The sequence below is a fragment of the Glandiceps talaboti genome, chromosome 5, assembly GCF_964340395.1.
Source record: "Glandiceps talaboti chromosome 5, keGlaTala1.1, whole genome shotgun sequence".
Taxonomy (NCBI): Eukaryota; Metazoa; Hemichordata; class Enteropneusta; family Spengelidae; genus Glandiceps; species Glandiceps talaboti.
In genome coordinates this window covers 18,098,213-18,120,000 of record NC_135553.1, presented here as the reverse complement: position 1 = coordinate 18,120,000, position 21,788 = coordinate 18,098,213, and the positions used below count along the sequence as shown (strand labels likewise).

At 34.8% G+C, this 21,788-nt stretch overlaps 2 protein-coding genes across 3 annotated transcripts in view; one reads left to right on the top strand and one right to left on the bottom strand.

Moving 5' to 3' along the window:
- LOC144435858 (sulfotransferase 1B1-like) overlaps window positions 1–3,327 on the bottom strand; it is a 6,147-nt gene extending 2,820 nt beyond the window's left edge. Inside the window, exons 1-3 of the mRNA XM_078124496.1 lie at window positions 3,165–3,327; window positions 1,396–1,649; window positions 619–775 (exon numbers count right to left, since the gene is read on the bottom strand). Coding sequence (XP_077980622.1) covers window positions 619–775; window positions 1,396–1,649; window positions 3,165–3,249 — 496 coding nt within the window. The 5' untranslated portion in view covers window positions 3,250–3,327. The remainder of the gene's footprint in view (window positions 1–618; window positions 776–1,395; window positions 1,650–3,164) is intronic.
- Window positions 3,328–5,668: 2,341 nt separating this feature from the next.
- LOC144435582 (uncharacterized) lies at window positions 5,669–21,788 on the top strand. 2 transcript variants are annotated; one of them, XR_013480895.1, is made up of 19 exons: window positions 5,669–5,716; window positions 7,300–7,550; window positions 7,929–8,187; window positions 8,473–8,665; window positions 10,285–10,367; window positions 13,150–13,245; window positions 13,863–14,088; window positions 14,308–14,436; window positions 15,075–15,199; window positions 15,662–15,797; window positions 16,182–16,322; window positions 16,718–16,837; window positions 17,474–17,599; window positions 17,936–18,015; window positions 18,553–18,694; window positions 19,366–19,761; window positions 20,265–20,344; window positions 20,624–21,067; window positions 21,116–21,788. XR_013480895.1 is itself a non-coding variant. In XM_078124168.1 (18 exons), exons 1-17 carry the CDS (start codon window positions 5,706–5,708, stop codon window positions 20,325–20,327), a joined length of 2,577 nt encoding a protein of 858 aa, XP_077980294.1. In that variant the 5' UTR covers window positions 5,669–5,705; the 3' UTR covers window positions 20,328–20,344; window positions 20,624–21,788. The 2 variants fall into 2 exon arrangements, 1 of the variants encoding a protein (XP_077980294.1); XM_078124168.1 differs by having other exon boundaries at window positions 20,624–21,788.

Below are 21,788 nucleotides of genomic sequence, written 5' to 3'. Positions count from 1 at the left end.
ATATACATTTTAAACTGAAAATCCAGTATTGTTACTATGAAAGTAAGCATTGAACGTGCAATTTTAATGTAGATGCATTACATTCATTGGTATTTGTGTGAAAATGGCACTGTACTCGTTCATTTGTAGGGACTTGGCTGGCCTCATAAATATATTTGAACACTGGAAGGCCTAAATAACGGGGTCTTGGTACGGGTTCCTTCGAATTCCCGAGGGGACTACGAGGGAAGAATTCATATCGGGATGGCACACTCTCCGAAACAAAAGTTGCTCGTTCAACAAGTGACCAAAAATAAATGTTTTAGTCGTAGAATTATTAAAAATAAAAACATATGAATGATGACATGTGCCATTGCTATAATCAAGTTAAGGAGTCACGAATTTTAAAAATCCCAAATAATTTCAGTGTCGTTAATATCAAGTAACTCCCAAATATTTCATTTCTATCTAATTTTACATTTATTATTATCCCAACCAACATCTATCTGAATTCAAAATCAACGCATGACAAAAAACATCTGCCTTCTCTTTGCAGTATATCATGATCACATTCTTTGAAAGGTCAACAGTGCTCAGATTTTAGTGGTAAAGCTCATAAAGTAGTGATAAGACACTTACACACGATGGCTGGTATTTTGGCATCTATAAAATCGGTTAACAATTCACTAAAACACTCGTATGTCTTAAATGCCTTCCCATAGGCCTTTGCAAGACTTCTTTGATGATGGTAACAGGAAACAGCAACGTCTTTGGCATTGCGTGCTATGTAAATTACCTGTAAGGTATTGTACGGAGTATTATAATAATGACTATGTTATAATGTAATGCTATGTATGTATGTATGTATGTATGTATGTATGTATGTATGTATGTATGTATGTATGTATGTATGTATGTATGTATGTATGTATGGTTTGGAAGTGTGCTGCATCGGTAGGTTAGTATTGGTCAGACCGATCATGCAGCTAAAACAGGCAGCGTTTAACAAAAAACCAAGTATCTCTTCAATAGTAAAACAACAACCTCAACTTGCTAATTGATTGACGTTGATCGTCCTATTTTAGCTGTAAATGTGTATGTTATGTACAGTCATCTGGCAAACACGCCCTGATTTAGCTGTAAATATATATGCTATGTACAGTCATCTGGCAAACACGCCCTGATTTAGCTGTAAATATATATGCTATGTACAGTCATCTGGCGAACACACCCTGTTTTAGCAGTAAATATATATGCTATGTATCTGGCGAACACGCCCTGTTTTAACTGTAAATATATATGTTATGTAAAGTCATCTGGCGAACACGCCCTGTTTTAGCTGTAAATGTATATGTTATGTACAGTCTTCTGGCGAACACCCCCTGTTTTTAGCTGTAAAAAGTTTTATGGTCATACCTTCGGTTTTTTCTCATGCAGTTGTTTGGGTAACAAATCATGACGTAGATGGCTGGAAAACAGTCTTGGTGACGTCATTTCGTGAACATTTATGTTCGGCACTAGACCAAGACTTTGCAACCTAGTTCTTGTTCGTTCATCCGTGTAAAGGAATTCAAGCTGGACGATAGATGTGTCTACCGATATATCACGAAGTTCATCTCTGTTCCCGCCATTTTGAATAAGTGATATAATTTCTTTCATCCATGTTGTACCTTCGGAAAAAAAATAAAGTAAAATAAAGTAAATTTTGTTCACAAAACTTAGTAGATGATGAATATCACTTTGTAATGATTTGTACTTTTACTTCTGACATAAGAACATGCTATATCCCTCAACATTATATTTCAAACTCTACATATCATAACTTTGTACTGTTAATGCAAACACAAAACAAAAAAGTAATCTTGGGGCTTGCAAAATATATTTTTAATAGCTTAAAAAAAAAGAGGTCCCACGACGGGATAATTTTCGTATTTTGGTGCTTTTTTTTTCTCGCCTTAGACACCTTTGATTTTGAGATATGTAATGTTTTATAAGTTATGTACCGAAAGGCCGGTGGCCTAGTTTGTACATGGAAATAAACTTATTATTATTATTATAAAAAAAATATAGCAGACGTTGTCGTTTTAATTCAATCAATTATGCCGTACTGGAACATAGGAACACGTATATCAATTATTATACCATGATACTGAAGCTATCCAAGTTCTTGTCTTTGAACAGAAAATGTGGATGTTATACCCAGGTCGTTCTACGTCAGGACAAATCGTGTCTACGTCACTGGTTTGACGATGCTTGAAGTATGGGTCAAAATGTTCCAGATCGCCAAATTTTTCATCAGTTATGCTTTATAGGGGAGTAATTATATTATTCCAAAATATCTTACCTCATTCAGCTGGAAAATACTCGTGATCTAAGGATTGTCACTACGAGTCGCTAGACGAGTAGTGACAAGGCCCCTTAGGTCACTTGTATTTCCTCAGCTGAACGAAGACAAATATTAGGAATAATATTGAATTGTCATTATCGAACAGGGAAATTATTATATTCCCTGGGGAAGTAATTTTGGAAGTGAAGAGTACAGGGTACAAGCACAGTCACTTGTGGGCTATTATTCTATCCATGGTCATGACACAAAAGAATACGAATATCCAATAAGTATCGTTTTTAGTGCAAACACCGGTGACGGTATCTTTTGAATACTATTCGTAATTTATAACGCCATTATTTTGTATTATGACCATCCTTGAATAGAATATTATTTCACAAGTGACTGTGTGTACAATGTATTTTACGATGTCGACTCTTCTTCGATAGTGTGGATGCCAACACAGTGGAGGTGTAAATGGTAACGACACTGTATAGGCACTATCTTCTACAAGGTCATTTGAAATCATTCACAATCATTCAATCGTTGAACTAATAATAATAATAATCTGAGTAGTCTGAGGGTGAACCAACTACATTCACATAGGTACTTAACTTGAATGTTTCCAATGTATCAGTGTTATACATCCATTGTAACCAGTTGTAAACCACAACATTGTAATACAGTTAACGCTTTGATGGTATCCAAATTTCTAGAACGACGGTAAACAAGTTATTGCACCTAGTACACTACAACGTGTCTAAATGTATGATTGACCAAAACTGAATCAACCTATTGACCTACGAATCACACCCGAGAGAACGTGACGACCGGCCAAATTCACTGTTATTAAACTTACCAGATTTTGAGAATGACAAAAGGTAGATATCATCCGGGTACACTTCAAACTCTCCAATTTTATCAAAAGGTAATTGTAACGCCATCACCGCACCTGAACTATTTCGGCTTTAGTGCGTTTTACCAGTACTGTGATCCTTCACCCTAGGGCAAGCTGGTATGGTCTATTGTCTACCTAGACTGTAAGATACGTCGTGACGTTTCGCCCTCACCGGCCTCCTCTCACTTGGCCGATGTTTGAGGGCGCACCGTCACGGCGTACCTTACAGACTATTGTCTACCGAGGCCGAAGATTGTCATTTGTTTTCGATGGCGGACTTCGATTTGTTATTCCGGGACGGAGCACCTCGGTGGAAAAAAGGTCAAAATCGAAAACAAACGACGATAAACGAAGGAAATAGAGGCAAATATTAACAGAAATCGAACCGTATTCACCACCATCGGATTTCGATCAGATTGGAGTGCAAATGAACAATGTCTCTGACCGTGGCGCATTGCATTGTGTTGCTTCTATATGTTTACAGCTTGTAACCAGAGCTAGCCTGAAAATTTCAGCAATTCAGGCAACACTACGTGTATATCTATTTATTCACAAAACCAAACCAGAAAGCGGAAACATTCTACTAGCTGCTAAATGCTGCTAAATATTCATAACATTTACAAAGCAGAGGTAAAGATAGGACACTCAAAGACATTGACACACACTACACTGTCTTGCTGAAAAACGTCGACGCTCCTTGGTCATATGCGTAGTAGTTTTCTTTTTGGGGTCAGGAATTATTGGGTTACCGAAATGAGTGAAGGTGGGTTCTTTGGAAAACATCTCTACAGGTATTAAAAATCAATACATTTTTCATTTTAATGTCGAGAATAACGCCTGATGTATCTTGTTAAAATTTCACATATTGCCCAACGCTCCTCTACCCGTGTTTATGTATGTATAAACGTACACTATACATGCACCGTTCCTTAAATAGGAAAGTGAACTATACTAGTATTTAATATTTAGTATCTATAAATGGCTAGATATGTAATAGTACACCTTTAAAGTAATAATAATTTTAGTTTTTATATAGCACTTTCCCACTCTGTTATGTGCAATTATTACCCCTGGCACAGCGGCACAACGGCCCTTTATACTTCCTCAACTCCCTGGGAAGCACACAATTCATCGCAACCTTTATAAGCGAATAGGATTAAAGCATTCACATTGAAACCTCTAGTCTACCAGGTCCCCAATTATACAGCTGGGTTGACTGAGACACAGTAGTGGTTCGAATCTTGCCCAAGGACTTTAGCCAGTCAGAAAGAACAGCAGCCTGCCGATGGGGGCGCGAACCTTCAACCTGCAGATTCCAAGCCAGCCACGCTAACCATTCACCCCATCATGACTCGACTCCACCTTTCACTCAATTCATTCTGTGATCCATTACACGTACGCGTAATCAATATCACATCTAACGACAATTATTTGCAGTAATTACATGATGTATATAAGCAAACAAGCTAGTATATAACTGATGTTTGAACTATCCATTTGTGTTCACTTTCATCAATATTTGGCTCTGAAAATCAATACTTGTTCTGATTGAAATTGTAGCAGAGTGATGGTATTGAATAAATTAACAGTAGCCATGAAAACATTGAGAATGACGTAAAAGCGTTAGTAATACATTATATGTGTGCACAACATATTTGTACATTATTTTTGCTATATATACTGCATTGTACCATACATGTAATTACACAAACACAGCTGTTATGTAATATATACACTGTTACCATCATAGAAAATATCTTGCTTTTTGTTAATATTTTCTGAATTTTGATGTTTAACCTAATTTCATATATGTGATTTTCTGATGTCATAAATCATACGTGGATTTAATAAATGTCTACCGACATACCCAGTTAACAATTTGCGTTCACCAAATAACGATATTCAATGACATTAAAATGTTAGTTTAAGAATTTAATAACAACGTTTTAATTAGGACATAACTACTGTACACATAGTGACTGAGTATTTTATCAAATATTTATTTAACATTTTAACATTTATTTATTTTCTATAGCGCCGTTTTAATTATAAAAAATATTCAAAAGCGCTGAACAATAACAATTAAAAATTAAAAGCATTCGGAAATGAAATAAAATTATATCAAACAATATGATGAATAACATGCATGGAACGTTATTTTATAATAAAATTATAGGCTTACTTGGCCGTTGAATCGTTGGGGGGAGGGATTTGAGAAATCCGAAATTCAACTTCAAAACACTTACCTCACCTAGTCAGTTAATGATAATAGGCCCATAAAGAACGATCACACGTATACAGTGTACTAACGAAATAGTTACATCATGTATCTGCTTTTAATTTTCAAAAAAAAGAAAGAAAATTGTATATTTCTTACAAGTGTCTCCCTGATGACCAATAAAATTACCTCACTATGGTCACATGGTTTAATTGACCAATCAAAATCGAGTGTTACTTCGATACCATATATAAACAAAGTGGCCATGTCACCCTAGCACCGCTATGGACTACAGGTAAGACGTTATGAAATGTGAATATTCAAAGAGAGTTAATATCAGTGTGTTGAAGAATGGATTTTGTTATATATAGTATAATTCCTTCAATATGTAAGTGTCATTTATGTAAAGCTTTGGAGTTCTTTCATTAGACGAGCTCGAGCTGTGCTTGGTGTTCGACCTTTATGCTCATTTAATAGCCCAATTGTCAAAACACGGTCCGACTGAGATCGTATTGATCGGTGATAACTGGGCATTCAGTCACACATTTCACAACCGCACACGGTGTCAAGTTGTCCTTATATTGTCACGTTTGCTGCTCCATTGTTCAAAATCCTTAGTTCACGCTAGACATAGCAACCCTAGGTAAATTTAATTGCTTTGATTTCATTAAAGTTTAACTCAAAGACACAGCAGACAGCTCGTATTATTCAAAAACTGCACTGTACTATAGCTACGTACAACTATGGTATCGTCCCCGAAGTGTCGACAGGGTTAGTTGTATGATAATATACCGTACATTTCTCTACATAAACGACAAAAAGACTGTCAAATTAAAATGATAGCAACGTGTGTAATTTCCGTTCGTTCCGGGTGCTAAGTGCATAGCTATGTATAAGGTCACACTACATTGGTCACGGCTTTTGAATTCACCGTATGTAATAAAGCACAGGTATTGTGTTCTCCACTATTTACGTTCTGGTGCCCGCTATTCAGTACATTTGCAGTTAAGTAAGTCTGCCAAATAATTGAAACAAAATGTTTATTTCTGTAAATTGTGTTTTGGCAGCTCTACTGTATTAGATTAAATTCACAGAATGAAATAAGTGTATTCATGATGCCCTAGAGTGCTTACGTCAATAAAATAACGTAATAAGCCATGAGTTATCACAGCGTTTTGTCTGGCAGTGTGGGAAGGGACAATACGAGTGATAAATAACAATTTGTGTTAATAATGTATTGGCTTGTGTGCATTGATATGTATTTAGTATGTAACAGTCTGAGAGAAAAATTATATGCCTGCAAGCCTCAACAAAATTTTAATGGAGATATCTCCATATTGGAATTATTTTTCAGTATTATTTTTGATTCTCAAACCAAAAGAGATGTACGTGCAAAGGAAGTGTTGAAATTGAGTTATGGAGTTCTACTCTGTATACACAGTTTATCTCAGATGACGAGCAAGCAACACACAACATAATATGAAATCCTTGAGGTTATACAGAAATCTAAAAATCATAACACGTTATATGTACGTGTGTATAGGAGTTACCGGTCTCGGGTGTTTCTACCATTGGTGTTAGTTGATTCGCCTTTTCTTAGAATCCTAGGCCTCTAACATAGCCCAGTGAGTCTGGCCGCTTAGCAGTGACACCGTCCTTTTGGATTTACATACGCTAAAATATTGTAACTCGACTCGGAAAACTCGGTCGCCATACAACTCCGACCACGTCTCACTTTTGACTCTTCTGAGAGCACTTGCACAAGTTGCAAATTCTGTGGTAAAACAAAGTTTACATTTGGCCTATACATACATTGAAGCTATACTCAGCCAATAAGAGGTACACGTTTATTAATTTAGCTTCCCTTCTGTTCACAAGTTCTAGAATGTCATTCCAGGATGGGACTTTCCGTCTTCCCAACATCCAAGGAGGATTTGGAAGTCCGCCTCCAATTGGAGACAGTCAACTTATGCCATACAGCGGTAGGAGAACGAATCTTTCCACCAGCGTTGGCAATATACAACCTTACGATAACTACGATGGTGGTAACGTGAAGGGGTTAGAACATAGACTAAATGTAGCAGAACAGTCAAATAGAGCACTTCTTGACGAGGTAGTTAAGTTACAAGGTGAGTGCGCCTCCTATCATTTCACAAAGTACATTGTCCATATGTGGTAACACATTATTTTCTGCATATTAAATTTGATTCCAGACTATTACAAGTAAAATACAAAAATTAATATGTAAGAGATATGTCATGCAAACTTTGACCGCGTTTAAAAAATATTTAGTAAAATATTTCAAGTTGATAAATTTCACTCAACTCAACTCAACTCAACTCAACTCAAAGATAAATAGCCCACATAATAATAACAACAACAACAACAACAACAACAACAACAACAACAACAACAACAAGGTTGACAGAAGAATGCCATCCCTTTCCGACTGCGTCCACAAATATTCCCCTTTGGACAAATAATTATATTTTTTCTGTAACAATCAGGAGAATTAAAACATGCTAACAAACGGACAGACGATGGGCTTGCTGCAGAAAGGCGGGCACGTCTGGATCTTACCGAAAATTTACGAACTTCCAACGACTTAATAAGTCAGCTTGGAGCTCGTCTTAAACGGGCGGAAGACAAAGCTCATGACGGAAAAACAGCTTTAGACGCTCTAGTAAATCATACCAAACAAGTAGAAAAGGGTGTTGTTAGTAGTCATCAAGAAATCGTATCAAGGCGAGACAAACAGTTTGCAAAGTAAGTGATTAAGTATGCAAAGTAAGTCATTATGTATGCAACGTAAGTGATTAAGTATGCAAAATAAGTCATATTATGTAGACCCTTGATAAAACTCAACTAGTAGTTGTAACATGAAAGACTTTTTTTCATTCTTCTGGTATTTTCGTCTTTTTATGAACATATTGTACTAGCTGGATCATTCATGATCACCTGGTTACCAAATCCTATCAATAACCCTACAAATTAAACATTTAAATGAATTATATAATTCTAAATTATCCTTCATTTTGTTACTCTCTGTAGAATTGTAGAATTACGAAACGATTTAGATGAAGCTAACAGACTTAGAGACCAAATGGAGAGGGCCACAGCGACAATGGTTGATGAAATACGTACACTTAAAAGTATGGTAGATACACAACAGATGGAATTTAACGGTGTTTTACATGAATTAAAAGAACGTGCCAAAAGACTAGAAGACGAAAACAGACAGGCTGTGAGTGATATTTGTATTCTGTATATCTTTTTCTTTCATTATGGCCGCCTTTTTGACGAATAATAGCAAGTATTTGGATCAAAATTTCAAAACTTTGTCTAGTACGATTTCGACATTTTTATTTATGATGACAACTGTAAAATATTTACAACAAAAATGAAACTTGGATTCTACAAATTAAAAAATATGAAAAATATGATATAATACTATACACAGGTGTCAAATTTCATCATAACATAAACGAACTATACTTTAATGATTTTGAATGTTATCATGAATATTAAAGGGACAAACACCCAAAATTTGGAGTCAATGTCTATTTTTAACAAAGTTACAATACTATTTCTATAATAAAGAATTGGATGAAAATAGCCTAGACAACAACCTTAATCTTCGGAGCAGTTCAGAATCTGACACTGAAATACAACAGTTGGTTTGTTATTGGTGCTCAGACTATATTTATCTCATTCGTAATGGTGTCACATTTTGTAAAATATCTCTTTTCATTATAAACTGACAACCATGTTTTAAAACTCAATGTGAATATTTGCCTTAAAGTGGCCATATGGATGGGGATTTGGGTATTTATTTTGGATTTTTAATTATAAAACCATTTTATCATGGCTTCATACTTGAAAATTCATTGTAAAACTGTACAACATATGCTAAGTCTTTGTTTTTAACTCAATACATTGTAAAAGACTGATAAATGTGTACAATGTTTATTGTACGTACAATAACAAACTTTTTAACACATTTTAAAAAATAGAGTTACAAACAAGGATTTGGCATATGTTATTTCACATTGATTTTTCAAGTAGGAAGCCAAAATTATTTTATAAATTGAAAATCCATAATAAATATCAAATCCTCATCCCATTACCACGTGACATTAAAATTTTGAACAACTTTGTCACCGACAACAATTTTATACATAGTTATATATAGTAAATCAGTACAGTGGATACTACTAGTAAGTTTTGTTGTAGCCAAGTGTATATCATAGTCAAGCTTTCTTTCGATTTGAATTGTCAAATTTGGAGACGTAAAATGACGTCACGTTTAAGGACAGAATATTTACTACAACAGCATTTGCAGTCTGAAAGGTCCAGTCGTTGGTCCGCTACGTGATCACTCAGGTTGCGAGACTTAATATTTTCAGGCTACATAATTCGTTGTTATAATGGTGTGTGCAATTTACGGACTTGGATCTGTCTTTTTTCTTTGCTCAAAATTTCAATTCTGATGAAACATTTATTGCTTTTTTACAACTGATAATTTAATCTCCTCCATTTTTACTCGAAATCTACATTTCATGTTGCATCATCTATCAGTTTTTCCCAGAGTGTGTAAATGATGAGGCCCGATGGAAATTAATTTTGAAAGATCAGAATGGCAAAATATATCGAAATATTATTGGATTTTAATACGTGGAACAAAATTGTTTCGCCGTTGATGCTAAATTACACACATCTTAAATAGCTATTTATTTCGAAGTGAATTATCAAAATATTATTTGTAATATACATAAAGATGCGATAAATCTAAAAAAAAATTCTTCGAAGTTGTGTCATCTCACACGGCTTTTGTCTTGATAATATATATATCTTTGTCAACAGTTGTACGAATCCAAGAAAATCAACGACGGAAGAAATATTTTGGAACAAGAAATGGCACAACTAAGAGTACAAATGAACATGAGGTAATAATTATGTTTTTTACTATACATAGGAATTTGTCATCTTGGATCAATATGTGTCGAAAGAGATAAAAGCGCCCACCTCTAATAGGGAACTTGCAATCCAGACTGAGCATGCTCAGACGCAAAGGATTATCTCTGGTTATCGTAATACCTAATCTGGAGCTACCGATAGAAAATAAACCTCATACAATGGTCAGAGTAACTATGAATTGATTATTTGTGGTTACAAACAATATAACAATATTATTTATAATATTAATTGGTTAGTATTTATTATCACATTTCCCATGATGCAACATTCAACATGGCGGGTTTGCAAGTTCCCTATTCATTTGCATATTTATTTGAAAGAGAATAACAGTTTACGTTTAGTTCGATGTGCAATGAGTATTTAGTCACAGCCCACGAAAGATATTCATAACGCCTGCCTCAGACCACTATATTATACTATATACAAAAAGCTATATTTGGAAAGGGCTGAGTAAAAAACAACCGATAGTTAGAGCGAACAATTACCGAAACAAACCTTTCACTAACCCTGCTTAGATATGCAATGTTTCTACTGCTTACTTATCTGCTACTTTGCCTTCATATTAAATTGATTTATTTTAGTTGCAGCTGTTGTTATTTTTTATTTCTGTTAACTGTATATTTACTTTAGTCTGATGGGTGTGAAATTTGTGATATGTTTACAGAGAACAAAGAACGTCGATTATTCCTGACAATATCAGATATTAAAGTTGCTTTGCATATGTATACGCTAGCCTCCATTCAAAAATAAGTATAATTGATATTCTGAAAAAAAGTGCTAGTAGTCCCCACATGAACCAACGTATATGACAAGTTACAGACAAGAAGATATGAGTTGGTGCAGTTATTTATTTATTTATTTATTTATTTATTTATTTATTTATTTATTTATTTATTTATTTATTTATTTATTTATTTATTTATTTATTTATTTATTTATTTTTTGGTTTGTTTGTTTGTTTATTTATTTATTTATTTATTTATTTATTTATTTATTTATTCATTCATTTATTTATTTATTTATTTATTGTTTCTCCATACCTGCTTGCTTTGCCACATATCTAGCATAATACTTTAGAAGCCGTACCAGCCTAGATATCACGAGAAGCAGGCAAGCATTGACCAAACCACTAACACGCTGTGTACATTTGATTTGATGATTACAGGTATTGTTATAGTAGGTAGCCACGGCTATCTATAGTGTGCAGCGAGAGTTGCAGTGCGAGTGATATATAGCTAAATCTGTGTACTCTATTTACAGGCCTTGCATGTTGTGACTGCACTTACTAACAGAAAATATAATACTAATAGTCAAACTTACAATAGCGTACGGAGATTAATGATCGAAGGCGTGTGAGAGAGTCACACTGTAATATCAACATTCCTATAAAATATACCGCGATAGATTGGCGTAATGTGATAAATATTGAGGGTTTTGACATTTGAAATGCATCCCTTTTTGCACAGTGTAAATACTTACATTTATAACATGATGATCAAAGTTCTAGTTTATTTTAATATTGCACTTACTGTTTGTTGTACCCACCATTCACTAACTGAAGGAATGTTGTTTGTCACACTTCTTGTTGATAACTATCGGTTGGATATAGTTCTAACGGGGACGTATAAACGTATATACGTCCCTAGTTCTAATTTCAACATGTTGGATCATTGAATCACAAGGCTATTGGAATTTGGCTGCATGTACACATCAGGAGAGGGGATCCTCCATTTAAATATTTGCATATTTGTTCGTAAGCTGCACTTTGTATAGCGATAAAAACCATGACACGTCATTCAGTACCAATAATTTGGTTGCTAGGTAGCCTAGGGAGTTTTGAATTCGTTATTAAATTCAAAATGTCCACTCTCCTGGATTTTAGGCTACAGTTGCTAGATATCTCACTATCGAAAACTATTGGTGCAAAATGTATGTAATACTATCGATATGATATCGATATTGATCGGGCCCAGGTGGAAATCAGCTTTTGTTGTTTCCTGGCTTTTGATGGTAAAAAAATATGTAACATATTATGAAAAAGGACGCCTAAAAATATTAAAAACCTAAAATGAACATTTACCTTCTTTACATCTTGTTAATAAGGGTGACCATTTTTTTCTTCTATTTCTCATTACCCGACCGACCCAAATGTTCAGCTTTATTTCGCCCACTTTAATATTTTGCGGAACAGTGCCCTCTATGGCAAGAATAAGCAAGTGTCTGGACTGTCGACGTCATATCTATAGTCATGGCGGCGGCGATGACACTTGTTCACTACCAGAGCATTTCTTTCTCGACGGAATCGAAGTTATTCAAGTAGGGGATCTAAGGAAATGCCAATACATAAGTTTGTTCGTATCAAGAATATAAAAATAACAAGGAAAATGTTTTTTTTTTATTTAAAAATGTGTTTACAGTGGTAGGACTCGTTTGGTTGCTAGTCAACTACCTTTAATCCCCATTTCCTGTTACAAGGGTTGAACTTTTTTAGTAGCTAGGCAACTACTTATAATCCCCTTGACCTGGTACCATGTAATTTATCATGTAATTTATCATTAGTACACAATCTTTTGCAATAAATAAATAAATAAATGAATGGATTGAATTGGATTGAATTGAATTGAATTGATTTGATTTGAATTGAATTGAATTGATTTGCGTGTGTTTAAACTCTGACCTTTGACCTGACCCTCTCTTTTGAGAAACACGCATAATTTTATATAATTGTACTTCTTCTTTTTTTTCGTACAGGGTCGGTGAAATCAGAGATGTGTTGATAGACATGAGAAATCGAGTACAGCAAGAAGAATCTGATAGACGGAGGAATGAAAGTCAATCGTTAATGAAGTAAGTTTTCTAAAATTCCGTAAAATCAAAAGAAAGCTTTCATCATCATCATCATCATCATCATCATCATCATCATCATCATCATCATCATCATCATCATCATCATCAACATTACCACCACCACAACCACCACCACCACCACCACAACCACCACCACCACCACCACCACCACCACCACCACCATCATCATCATCATCATCATCATCATCATCATCATCATCAGCATCATCATCATCGTCATCATCATCGTCATCTTCTTCATCATCACCATCATCATCATCATCATCATCATCATCATCATCATCATCATCATACTTATTTTGTCATATGACGTCGACCAGTTTCACTTGCCAACTCAAACACAAAATGTATCAAGAATTTGTTTACAGATTCATTATGACAGATATTTCAGCACTAGTTCAATGTAATCTGGCGATAAAACAGTGTACGGGGAACTAAATGTGTAACTTTCGCATGAGATAAAATTAACCAAACTTGAAGAAAACAGGAAGTTGTACTCAAATGAAAGTATGAAAAGTGTGTAAGACTACTATTCTTATATGTTTGAATATACAGTTATAGATTAAAGGAGTCAAATGTATTGTTTTCTTCCCCAGAATGAATGAGCTACAATCACAGATTCATGATCAAGGTCGTAAACGTGAGGAAGCTATTCATGCTTTGGACGCAAAACAGAGAGACAGAGAGCATGCTGCCAATAATGAAAGACTGAAGTTGCAAGGAAAACTCGCCGAAACCGCCGAAGAACTCAATAAGAATATAACGAATAAAGAAATAAGAATTCGAGAAGAAATGCAACAAAAATTTGGCAGTATTGAACAGGTAGCAGGAATGTAAACACTCAGTTTTGGGCCTCGGCAGTTTTGATTTTAAGTAAATCAAGGTGCACGTGAATAAAGAATATCGATGTGACCTTTGACATGATTTAACCTTTGACACGGTGTTGTTTAATGTAATAGATCAAACAAGAATACAGAATAAATGTAAAAACTGAATAAAAAAACTAAACTTTTTTCTCCTTTCCTTGACTTTTATTTCAAGATTGTGCACAGTGAGCAAACAGCTAGAGCAGCGCATGAACAAGCCATGAGAGAAGAGAATGAACAGAGATGGAGTGCGATGCAAAGACTTACCTATGATGAAATACTTAATGTCAAAGCAAACCATAAGGTTAGTGTAGACGTTTGTAAAACCGTCATTATGTAATTTGTATTCTTTTATAATTTATATTCTTTAAGTTCATTTTATCCAAACATAGTACAATTTATATAAACACATCAATAATAATGATTTGGGTCATGGAATGAGAAAAGGGTCCCTCTGGGCAAAAATATCACTTTTTGAGTTTTTGCCATGTTTTGAATCTATGTCATCTGAAGATTCAAATAAGCAAAAGCAAATTTCACAATTTCATCTAAAATCTTGTAAAGTATCCCTCAGGTGAATCATTGATTACATTTGATGTACACTATATTTCTCATCACGTGTCATGTGCATATTATGCAAAGTCCTTGTTTGAAATTCAATAAATTGCAAAAGATTAGTAAATGTGTAAAATGTTTGTTATTGTACGTACAATAACAAACTTTTTATACATTCTTTTAGCTTTTTGCAATGTATTGAGTTGCAAATATATACATGTACTTGATCTATGTTGTTTGCCATTGAAGTAGGAAGTCATGATAAATTTGTTTCATGAATTAAAAATCCAAAATAAATACCAAATCGTCATCCATATGACCAATAATGACTATGTGTGGATGTACTTAATCGTTCATTGGTAATAAAATGTTGATGTTCATTCTCAGGTTGATTACAAAAAACTGGTTGATGGTTTGAACAAAACAACAGAGGCAATTGGAATAGTAGAAAGACATCAAGAAGAAACAAAAAAACAACACGAACAAGTCATGAGGGAAGAGAGACAATCGAGGTATGTGTTCGTAGTTTGGGCTATATTGCTAGTTTGTCTGTCACAATGGAAAATAAACAAGCTGCAAAAATGAGGATATGGTCCGATTGGTGATAAGGAGATTATCAAGAACCTTTTATCAAAGCATTCCTGACTGGATTCCAACAAACAATCATGGGACAGCCCCGCCCAGAGTATGATGTAATATCCAACACTCTGACGTGGACCAGTCGCCCTGAAAATGTTATCTAAAACACTGACTAATAATGCAGTAAAGGTTTATTACAAATCTTTTAACTGGTGATAATCGAACAACTTCAAACAAGATATATTGCTATGAATTGGAAAAATATAAGAATACAAGAATTCATAAGCCACCAGGTCTATATAGTCAAATATACAAATGTGATCTAGCTCTCCACGAGTGATGATTTAGCACACTAGTGGCTACTACTTAGTAAAATGTCCCCTTTTCGCAAACAGGGAAGTACAGGACAAACGGATAAGGCAAATGGACGGGAAGACAGAGAACGTGCAAGAAAACCTTACAGTTGCTATATCGTCTCTACAGGAAGCTATAGGTGGTATTAGTGCCAAGGTTAACAAAGCTGCATCATTGGTATGTGGTTCTCTCTCTCTCTCTCTCTCTCTCTCTCTCTCTCTCTCTCTCTCTCTCTCTCTCTCTCTCTCTCTCTCTCTCTCTCTCTCTCTCTCTCTCTCTCTCTCTCTCTCTCTCTCTTTACCTATGTAAAAAGTTCCATTCATGTTGACAGTTTAGAAACAATACAAAGCTATTTTTAAAAAAAGAAGATTTATTTGTATATATGGTGATATATTTAGGATTCCTATAAATCGATGATTTGATGCAGCAAACTGATTTTTCTTCCACATATTCAAAAATCAAAGTTAGCATTAAAAATTATAATTTGTCGTACAAGGCAAAACGTTGTTGCAGGTCGTGTGGTTTTGATATTGTCTACTTTTTATATTCTTTTCTTTTCAGTCTGATGAAAAGCAAAAAAGCATGTTAAATGAAGTAAACCGTACTGGTTTACGTGGACTAGCAGACCTCGATGCAAGACTTATGGTATTACGTACGAAACTAGACAAACAGGAAGACTTGATTGATGCTAGAGTCGCAGATGTAAGTTAATGCCGAACCGGTATTATTCCTAAACCATTCGTACCTTACTATAAATACGTAAGGTGCTAACGACATCGTTAGGCAAAAGTGCTAAGACAGAGAGAAAATTATGGCTAAAAGTTAAAGTGTTTTCGTATATTTTGTGATATTTTGTATGAATGACAGTGACGAAAATATGTTTTGTAGCTGAGACTGAGAGAGAGAGAGAGGCAGAGAGAGAAAGAGGGAGAGAGACAGATAGATAGAGAGAGGGAGAGACAGACAGACACATAGACAGAGAGAGAAACAGAGGGAGAGAGAGACAGACTGACAGACAGAGGAGGGAGACACAGAAACTGTCTTTTGTTGAATAACAGTGTAAACAGTTAAACAGTTCAGTGTATTTTGTTTTGTAGGGTTTGAAAACACAGGGTGATTCTAATACTGACATGTTCTACGACCTCTCTGAGTGGCGAGATAGCACTGACAGTATTTTGAAGGAGTTGAAAGAAAAAGTAGACAGTCTTGAACCAGAGGTAAGCACATTTAGCTAATGGTAATTGTAATTGTTTAAAGTTGCACTAGCTGCAGCTTAACACATTTTTTGAAAATGTTTTGTTAGATACAATAATTTACTCGTAATATTGTACACCCTGAATAGTATTGAATCACCCACGGGTGAACATATGTTTTTGTAGTTGTTTACATGCTAAATCAAATCAAATTTATTTTTGGGTCCGTACCCCAAAACAGCGCCCTCAACGGAGATAAGGATTTTAAAATGTTATTACAATACTAATGGAGAAGATCAATCACTGACTAACATGTACAATGCCTGATTATTGGTACTTTAACACTTTTCAGTGAATAAATTGTGGCTGTCTGGTCGAAAAGTGATACTACTAGTGCACATTTAACATGGCAACATATTCAAATCATTCCGCAAGCCAGAGTACGTATTTCTTGTCACGCAGAGAAAACAAAATAATATTAGAGGGAGAATACATTTATTTAGCTCTGTCACGTGGTTTAACGATGACCGAACAAGACATAGTATGTCAAACGTTTACTTCTACTTCTTCCCTGATTCGTGAATATGAGGTCACGTGTCTTAGATAGACTTGTGGAAATTTAAGATAATATATCACATTTTGCGATGCTGAATATTTTAGGGTCACCAGGGAAGGCAACAAACAGATTCGCCAGCCGAAATGTCAGATGGAAGGCGAGATAGAGTTGATAAAATTGAAGATGATCTTTATGATTTGACGACGAGAATAGACAAACTTGAACCAAAGGTGAGTTCTTTAAATTTCTTGTAGCAATATATATATATATGCATGTGAAATAACAAAGTTAAAGTGAGTCATTGTTTCATATGTGAAGTCTTTTAAATCTTATTTGGGATTCTAGTTTCATAGCCAGTCGCTGCTACGTTAGTCTGTAAAGTACGCCGAGACGGGACGCCCTCACACATCGGAACGACATGACGTATCTTACAGTCTACTGCTACGTTTAATATTGACAATACTTGCATGAATACATATACAACACTGTCTAATACAGAAACATAATGTATCAGTTTCTAATTATGTTATTTCATAATTCGTTACTTATCCTTCATTCTGTCTCAGGTTTCTGAGTCAATCAACCCTGATGAAGACTTACAAGGCTTAAAAGATGACGTCAATTCTCTCATGGACATCAAAGAAAGGTAAGAATGATGTTCTCCCTAATAATTGAGCAATTAAATCTTGCTCTATAAAAATAATGTGGAAGGTTGATATGAAAGGCATTTTTTTACGTGTAGAATGATGCTAATTCTAATGATGTTAATCACACGGAGGGGTAGACTGTACATGACGTCATCGGCCCCGGCTTATCAGCCTACCTTAAAGAGGAATGGGAAATTAGACCGCGCCCACAGCAGCTGATCTGTCAGTCTAATGGAGGGATCATTGTACTCAATAAAAGTCTTCAGGGCTACAAATGTTGCTAACGTTCATAACAAAGTGTTAAAGTAATATAAAGACTCGGATCAAAATAATAGTATGTATATACAGACGATACACAAAATTTCAGAGGTCCCTTAATAATGAATGTGTGATAGAGCGAGTTAACATGCAAGAATTTTTCTTTGCTTTAATTTACATTCACAACCAAAATGATGAGTATATGATATCACTCTTATGATTTATTGCGTTATGCTGATTACAATTGATATTTCTATATTAACATCTGTCTGCAATAGCCATAGAGATACTCAGAATAAGATTGATGTACTCGACAAGGATATCAAAGATATGAAGAAAGATATAGAAGAACTTAAAGAACAAAAAGGAACAGACCCATCTGTCAATGAAGTCGCCGATGACGAGACCCCAGTGGAAAACGTTAGTATTTTCTATCTGTCTGTCTCAGTGTTTGTCTCCCACTCTGTCTGTCTGTCTGTCTGTCTGTCTGTCTGTCTGTCTGTCTGTCTGTCTGTCTATGTATGTATGTATGTATGTATGTATGTATGTATGTATGTATGTATGTATGTATATGTATGTATGTATGTATGTCCTCTCTCTATTTTTAATTTATAAAACAATTTTATCAAGACTTCCTACATGAAAAATCAATGTAAAACAATATTGACCAGGTCCTTGTTTGTAACTCAATGCATTGCAAAAAGCTAAAATTCGTGTAAAAAAAGTAATTGTAATTGTACGTACAAGAACAAACATTTTACGCATATCATGTATTAATCTTTTGCAATTTATTAACTTAGAACAATGACTTTGTTTATGCTGTTTCATGTTGATTTTTCAAGTAGGAAGCCATGATAGTATTGTTCTAGCTATAAATTAAAGATAAATTCCAAATCCTCATCCATATGGCCACATTTCACGTTTGGCCAAAAGCAGCAGTTTGGCCCATGTGTGATGATGGCTTACAATATGGTAAATGCTGTTGTAGAGCAGATACACTCGAAGTTATATAAGGTCAAAATTAGATATTGCTCGATTTATTAAAGTCACAGAACAATTCTCCATATCGTAGACATTGTTTATGATTTCAGAGAGATGAAGACAAGGACGACCCACCACGATCTCAGGATGACGCTCCTGACAACGCAGTCCCACAGGATGGAGAGCAGAATGATGGAAACAAGAATGATGGTAACCAGGACGACGGCAACCAGAATGATGGTAACCAGAATGATGGTAACCAGGACGACGGCAATCAGAATGATGGTAACCAGAATAATGGTAACCAGGACGACGGCAATCAGAATGATGGTAACCAGAATGATGGTAACCAGGACGACGGCAACCAGAATGATGGTAACCAGAATGATGGTAACCAGGATGACGGCAACCAGAATGATGGTAACCAGAATGATGGTAACCAGGACGACGGCAACCAGAATGATGGTAACCGGGATGGGAACCAGAACGATAAAACAAATGACAAAGTAGGAACTGCAGTTTTTTTCTTGTCTTTAATTGTCTATAATTTGATAATGTGACATCATGACTAGGTATAAAACCTTCTCACGTATGAGCTGTTGATAGTAATTGGCGATAAAATTTAGCCAAAATAATTACTCGTAACTATGGTAACTTATCCTCTGTAAATTTCATCTCAATCCTAAATTACATCTGCGAAGCAACGCGAAAGAAGCATACGTCATTATCTGACAAAGATAATAAAAAAGTATTAAAAATTTGTCATTTTAAACCATAAGTCTTCCCCTACACTATTTTCCATTTGTTTGACATTTACTCATCAATATCCAGTCTGCCAGTCCCACACTTGTAACGTACCTCATATCACATTGAGTTATTCTTTCGGCCACAAGCTCGACTAGTTTTTTAAGAACTATCTTTCGTGCTGATTGGAGTTTAATCTCTACTAACTTTGTTTGATGTGTAGCTGTCCTAACCATTTGCGTTTTTACATAAAATAATATTTCAGACGAAAGATGATTTTGACGATACCGATGAGAATGGTGGTGGTTATGTACCTTCACGGCCTTGAAACATGGAATCAACCAGGTATTACAATACCAATATGTTCAATTAAGTTTTGTCTCTTTAGAATGTTGATTTTGTGGTAATGATAAATACATATATGTTTCCATGTTTAGAATGGGTTCATATATCTGATTACGATAATTACAGCTGACATCATAATGAGAAATGAAGAATTATTCTAATTCTGATCACTTAATACCTTTGGTGAAGGCATTATATCATTATCGCTACAGTATTTCAACCTTTATTCTCCATTGTATTTGAATGTCATAAATTCTCTGTTTGTTGTTTTTCTCGTAGAATTTGTAGCCCAAGGAAGAAATCAAGTGCTATAGACCATGCCTAAAGGGCTTCGATTTTGAGTAGTTTCCCCGACAGGATATGGACGGAGACAAAGGCGATGGCAGCATAATTTTAGATATCAATGGCTATGAAAACGTCACCACTTACAGACAATTGGATAACAACAATAATGAAAACCAGAAATTCATATGCAGATTTATAAAAACAAAGAAAATGCAAATAAGATTTGTAAATATGCATAACACAGTATGTCAAATAAAACAACTTCTGAATTTGAGCTTTATGACTTGAAGTTTTACAAATAGAATGAAAACAGTGGTAACATTTGACAACTTCACAAATATAAATGCTAGGAATATGCAAATAGGATTTGTAAATATGCATGATCGAAGACATGATCACATGTGTATAGTAAACGATAAGAATATGTAAATGAGATTTGTAAATATGTATACTGTGCCAATGTAACGATAAGAATATGTAAATGAGATTTGTAAATATGTATACTGTGCCAATGTAACGATAAGAATATGTAAATGAGATTTGTAAATACATATACTGTGCCAACTCAACACTTTCCGGATTTGAACCAAATAATTTAAAGTTACACACATTGTTAGACGAATCCATGTAAATTGTAAATGTACGCATATATAAACACAAAGCATATGTAAATAAAGTTGATAAATATACATAATGTGGCAACTGCAAGAGTGTTCGAATTTGAACTATAAACTCTGAAAATCCACAAACTGTTTTTAAACACATATAAAAAAGTAAGACTATGTAAATAGAGTTTGTACAGATAGTTTTCGTAATCTTATTTGTACATATTTGTACGTGTAAGCAAGGAGAAACTTTTGCCTTTGAACTTTGAACTTTTAGAATGTAAAGTGAAATTTTGTAACAAATGTGAGTTTATCATTTGACTGCTCGTACAAACAAGGATAACAAAACTGATTCAAGAGTATAGACTTTTTAGAAATCTAATTAGATGGTAGAGTAGGAAGAACAGAGAGCGAGAAGAAAAAGGTAAACACTGCCTTGGTGCAAGTGTTTAACTAGCCTAAGATATCTGTGTGATGTTTGAATTGTATTGATATTACGATTCAGAGTATATTGATTGTAACCATAGATCTGATCTGTAATGTAAACTGTAATA

Coding starts and splice junctions, on each gene's coding strand:
- LOC144435582 (XM_078124168.1), top strand. Junction 7,551..7,928: donor CGAGGTAGTTAAGTTACAAG/GTGAGTGCGCCT, acceptor TGTAACAATCAG/GAGAATTAAAACATGCTAAC. Junction 15,798..16,181: donor TTAACAAAGCTGCATCATTG/GTATGTGGTTCT, acceptor TTTTCTTTTCAG/TCTGATGAAAAGCAAAAAAG.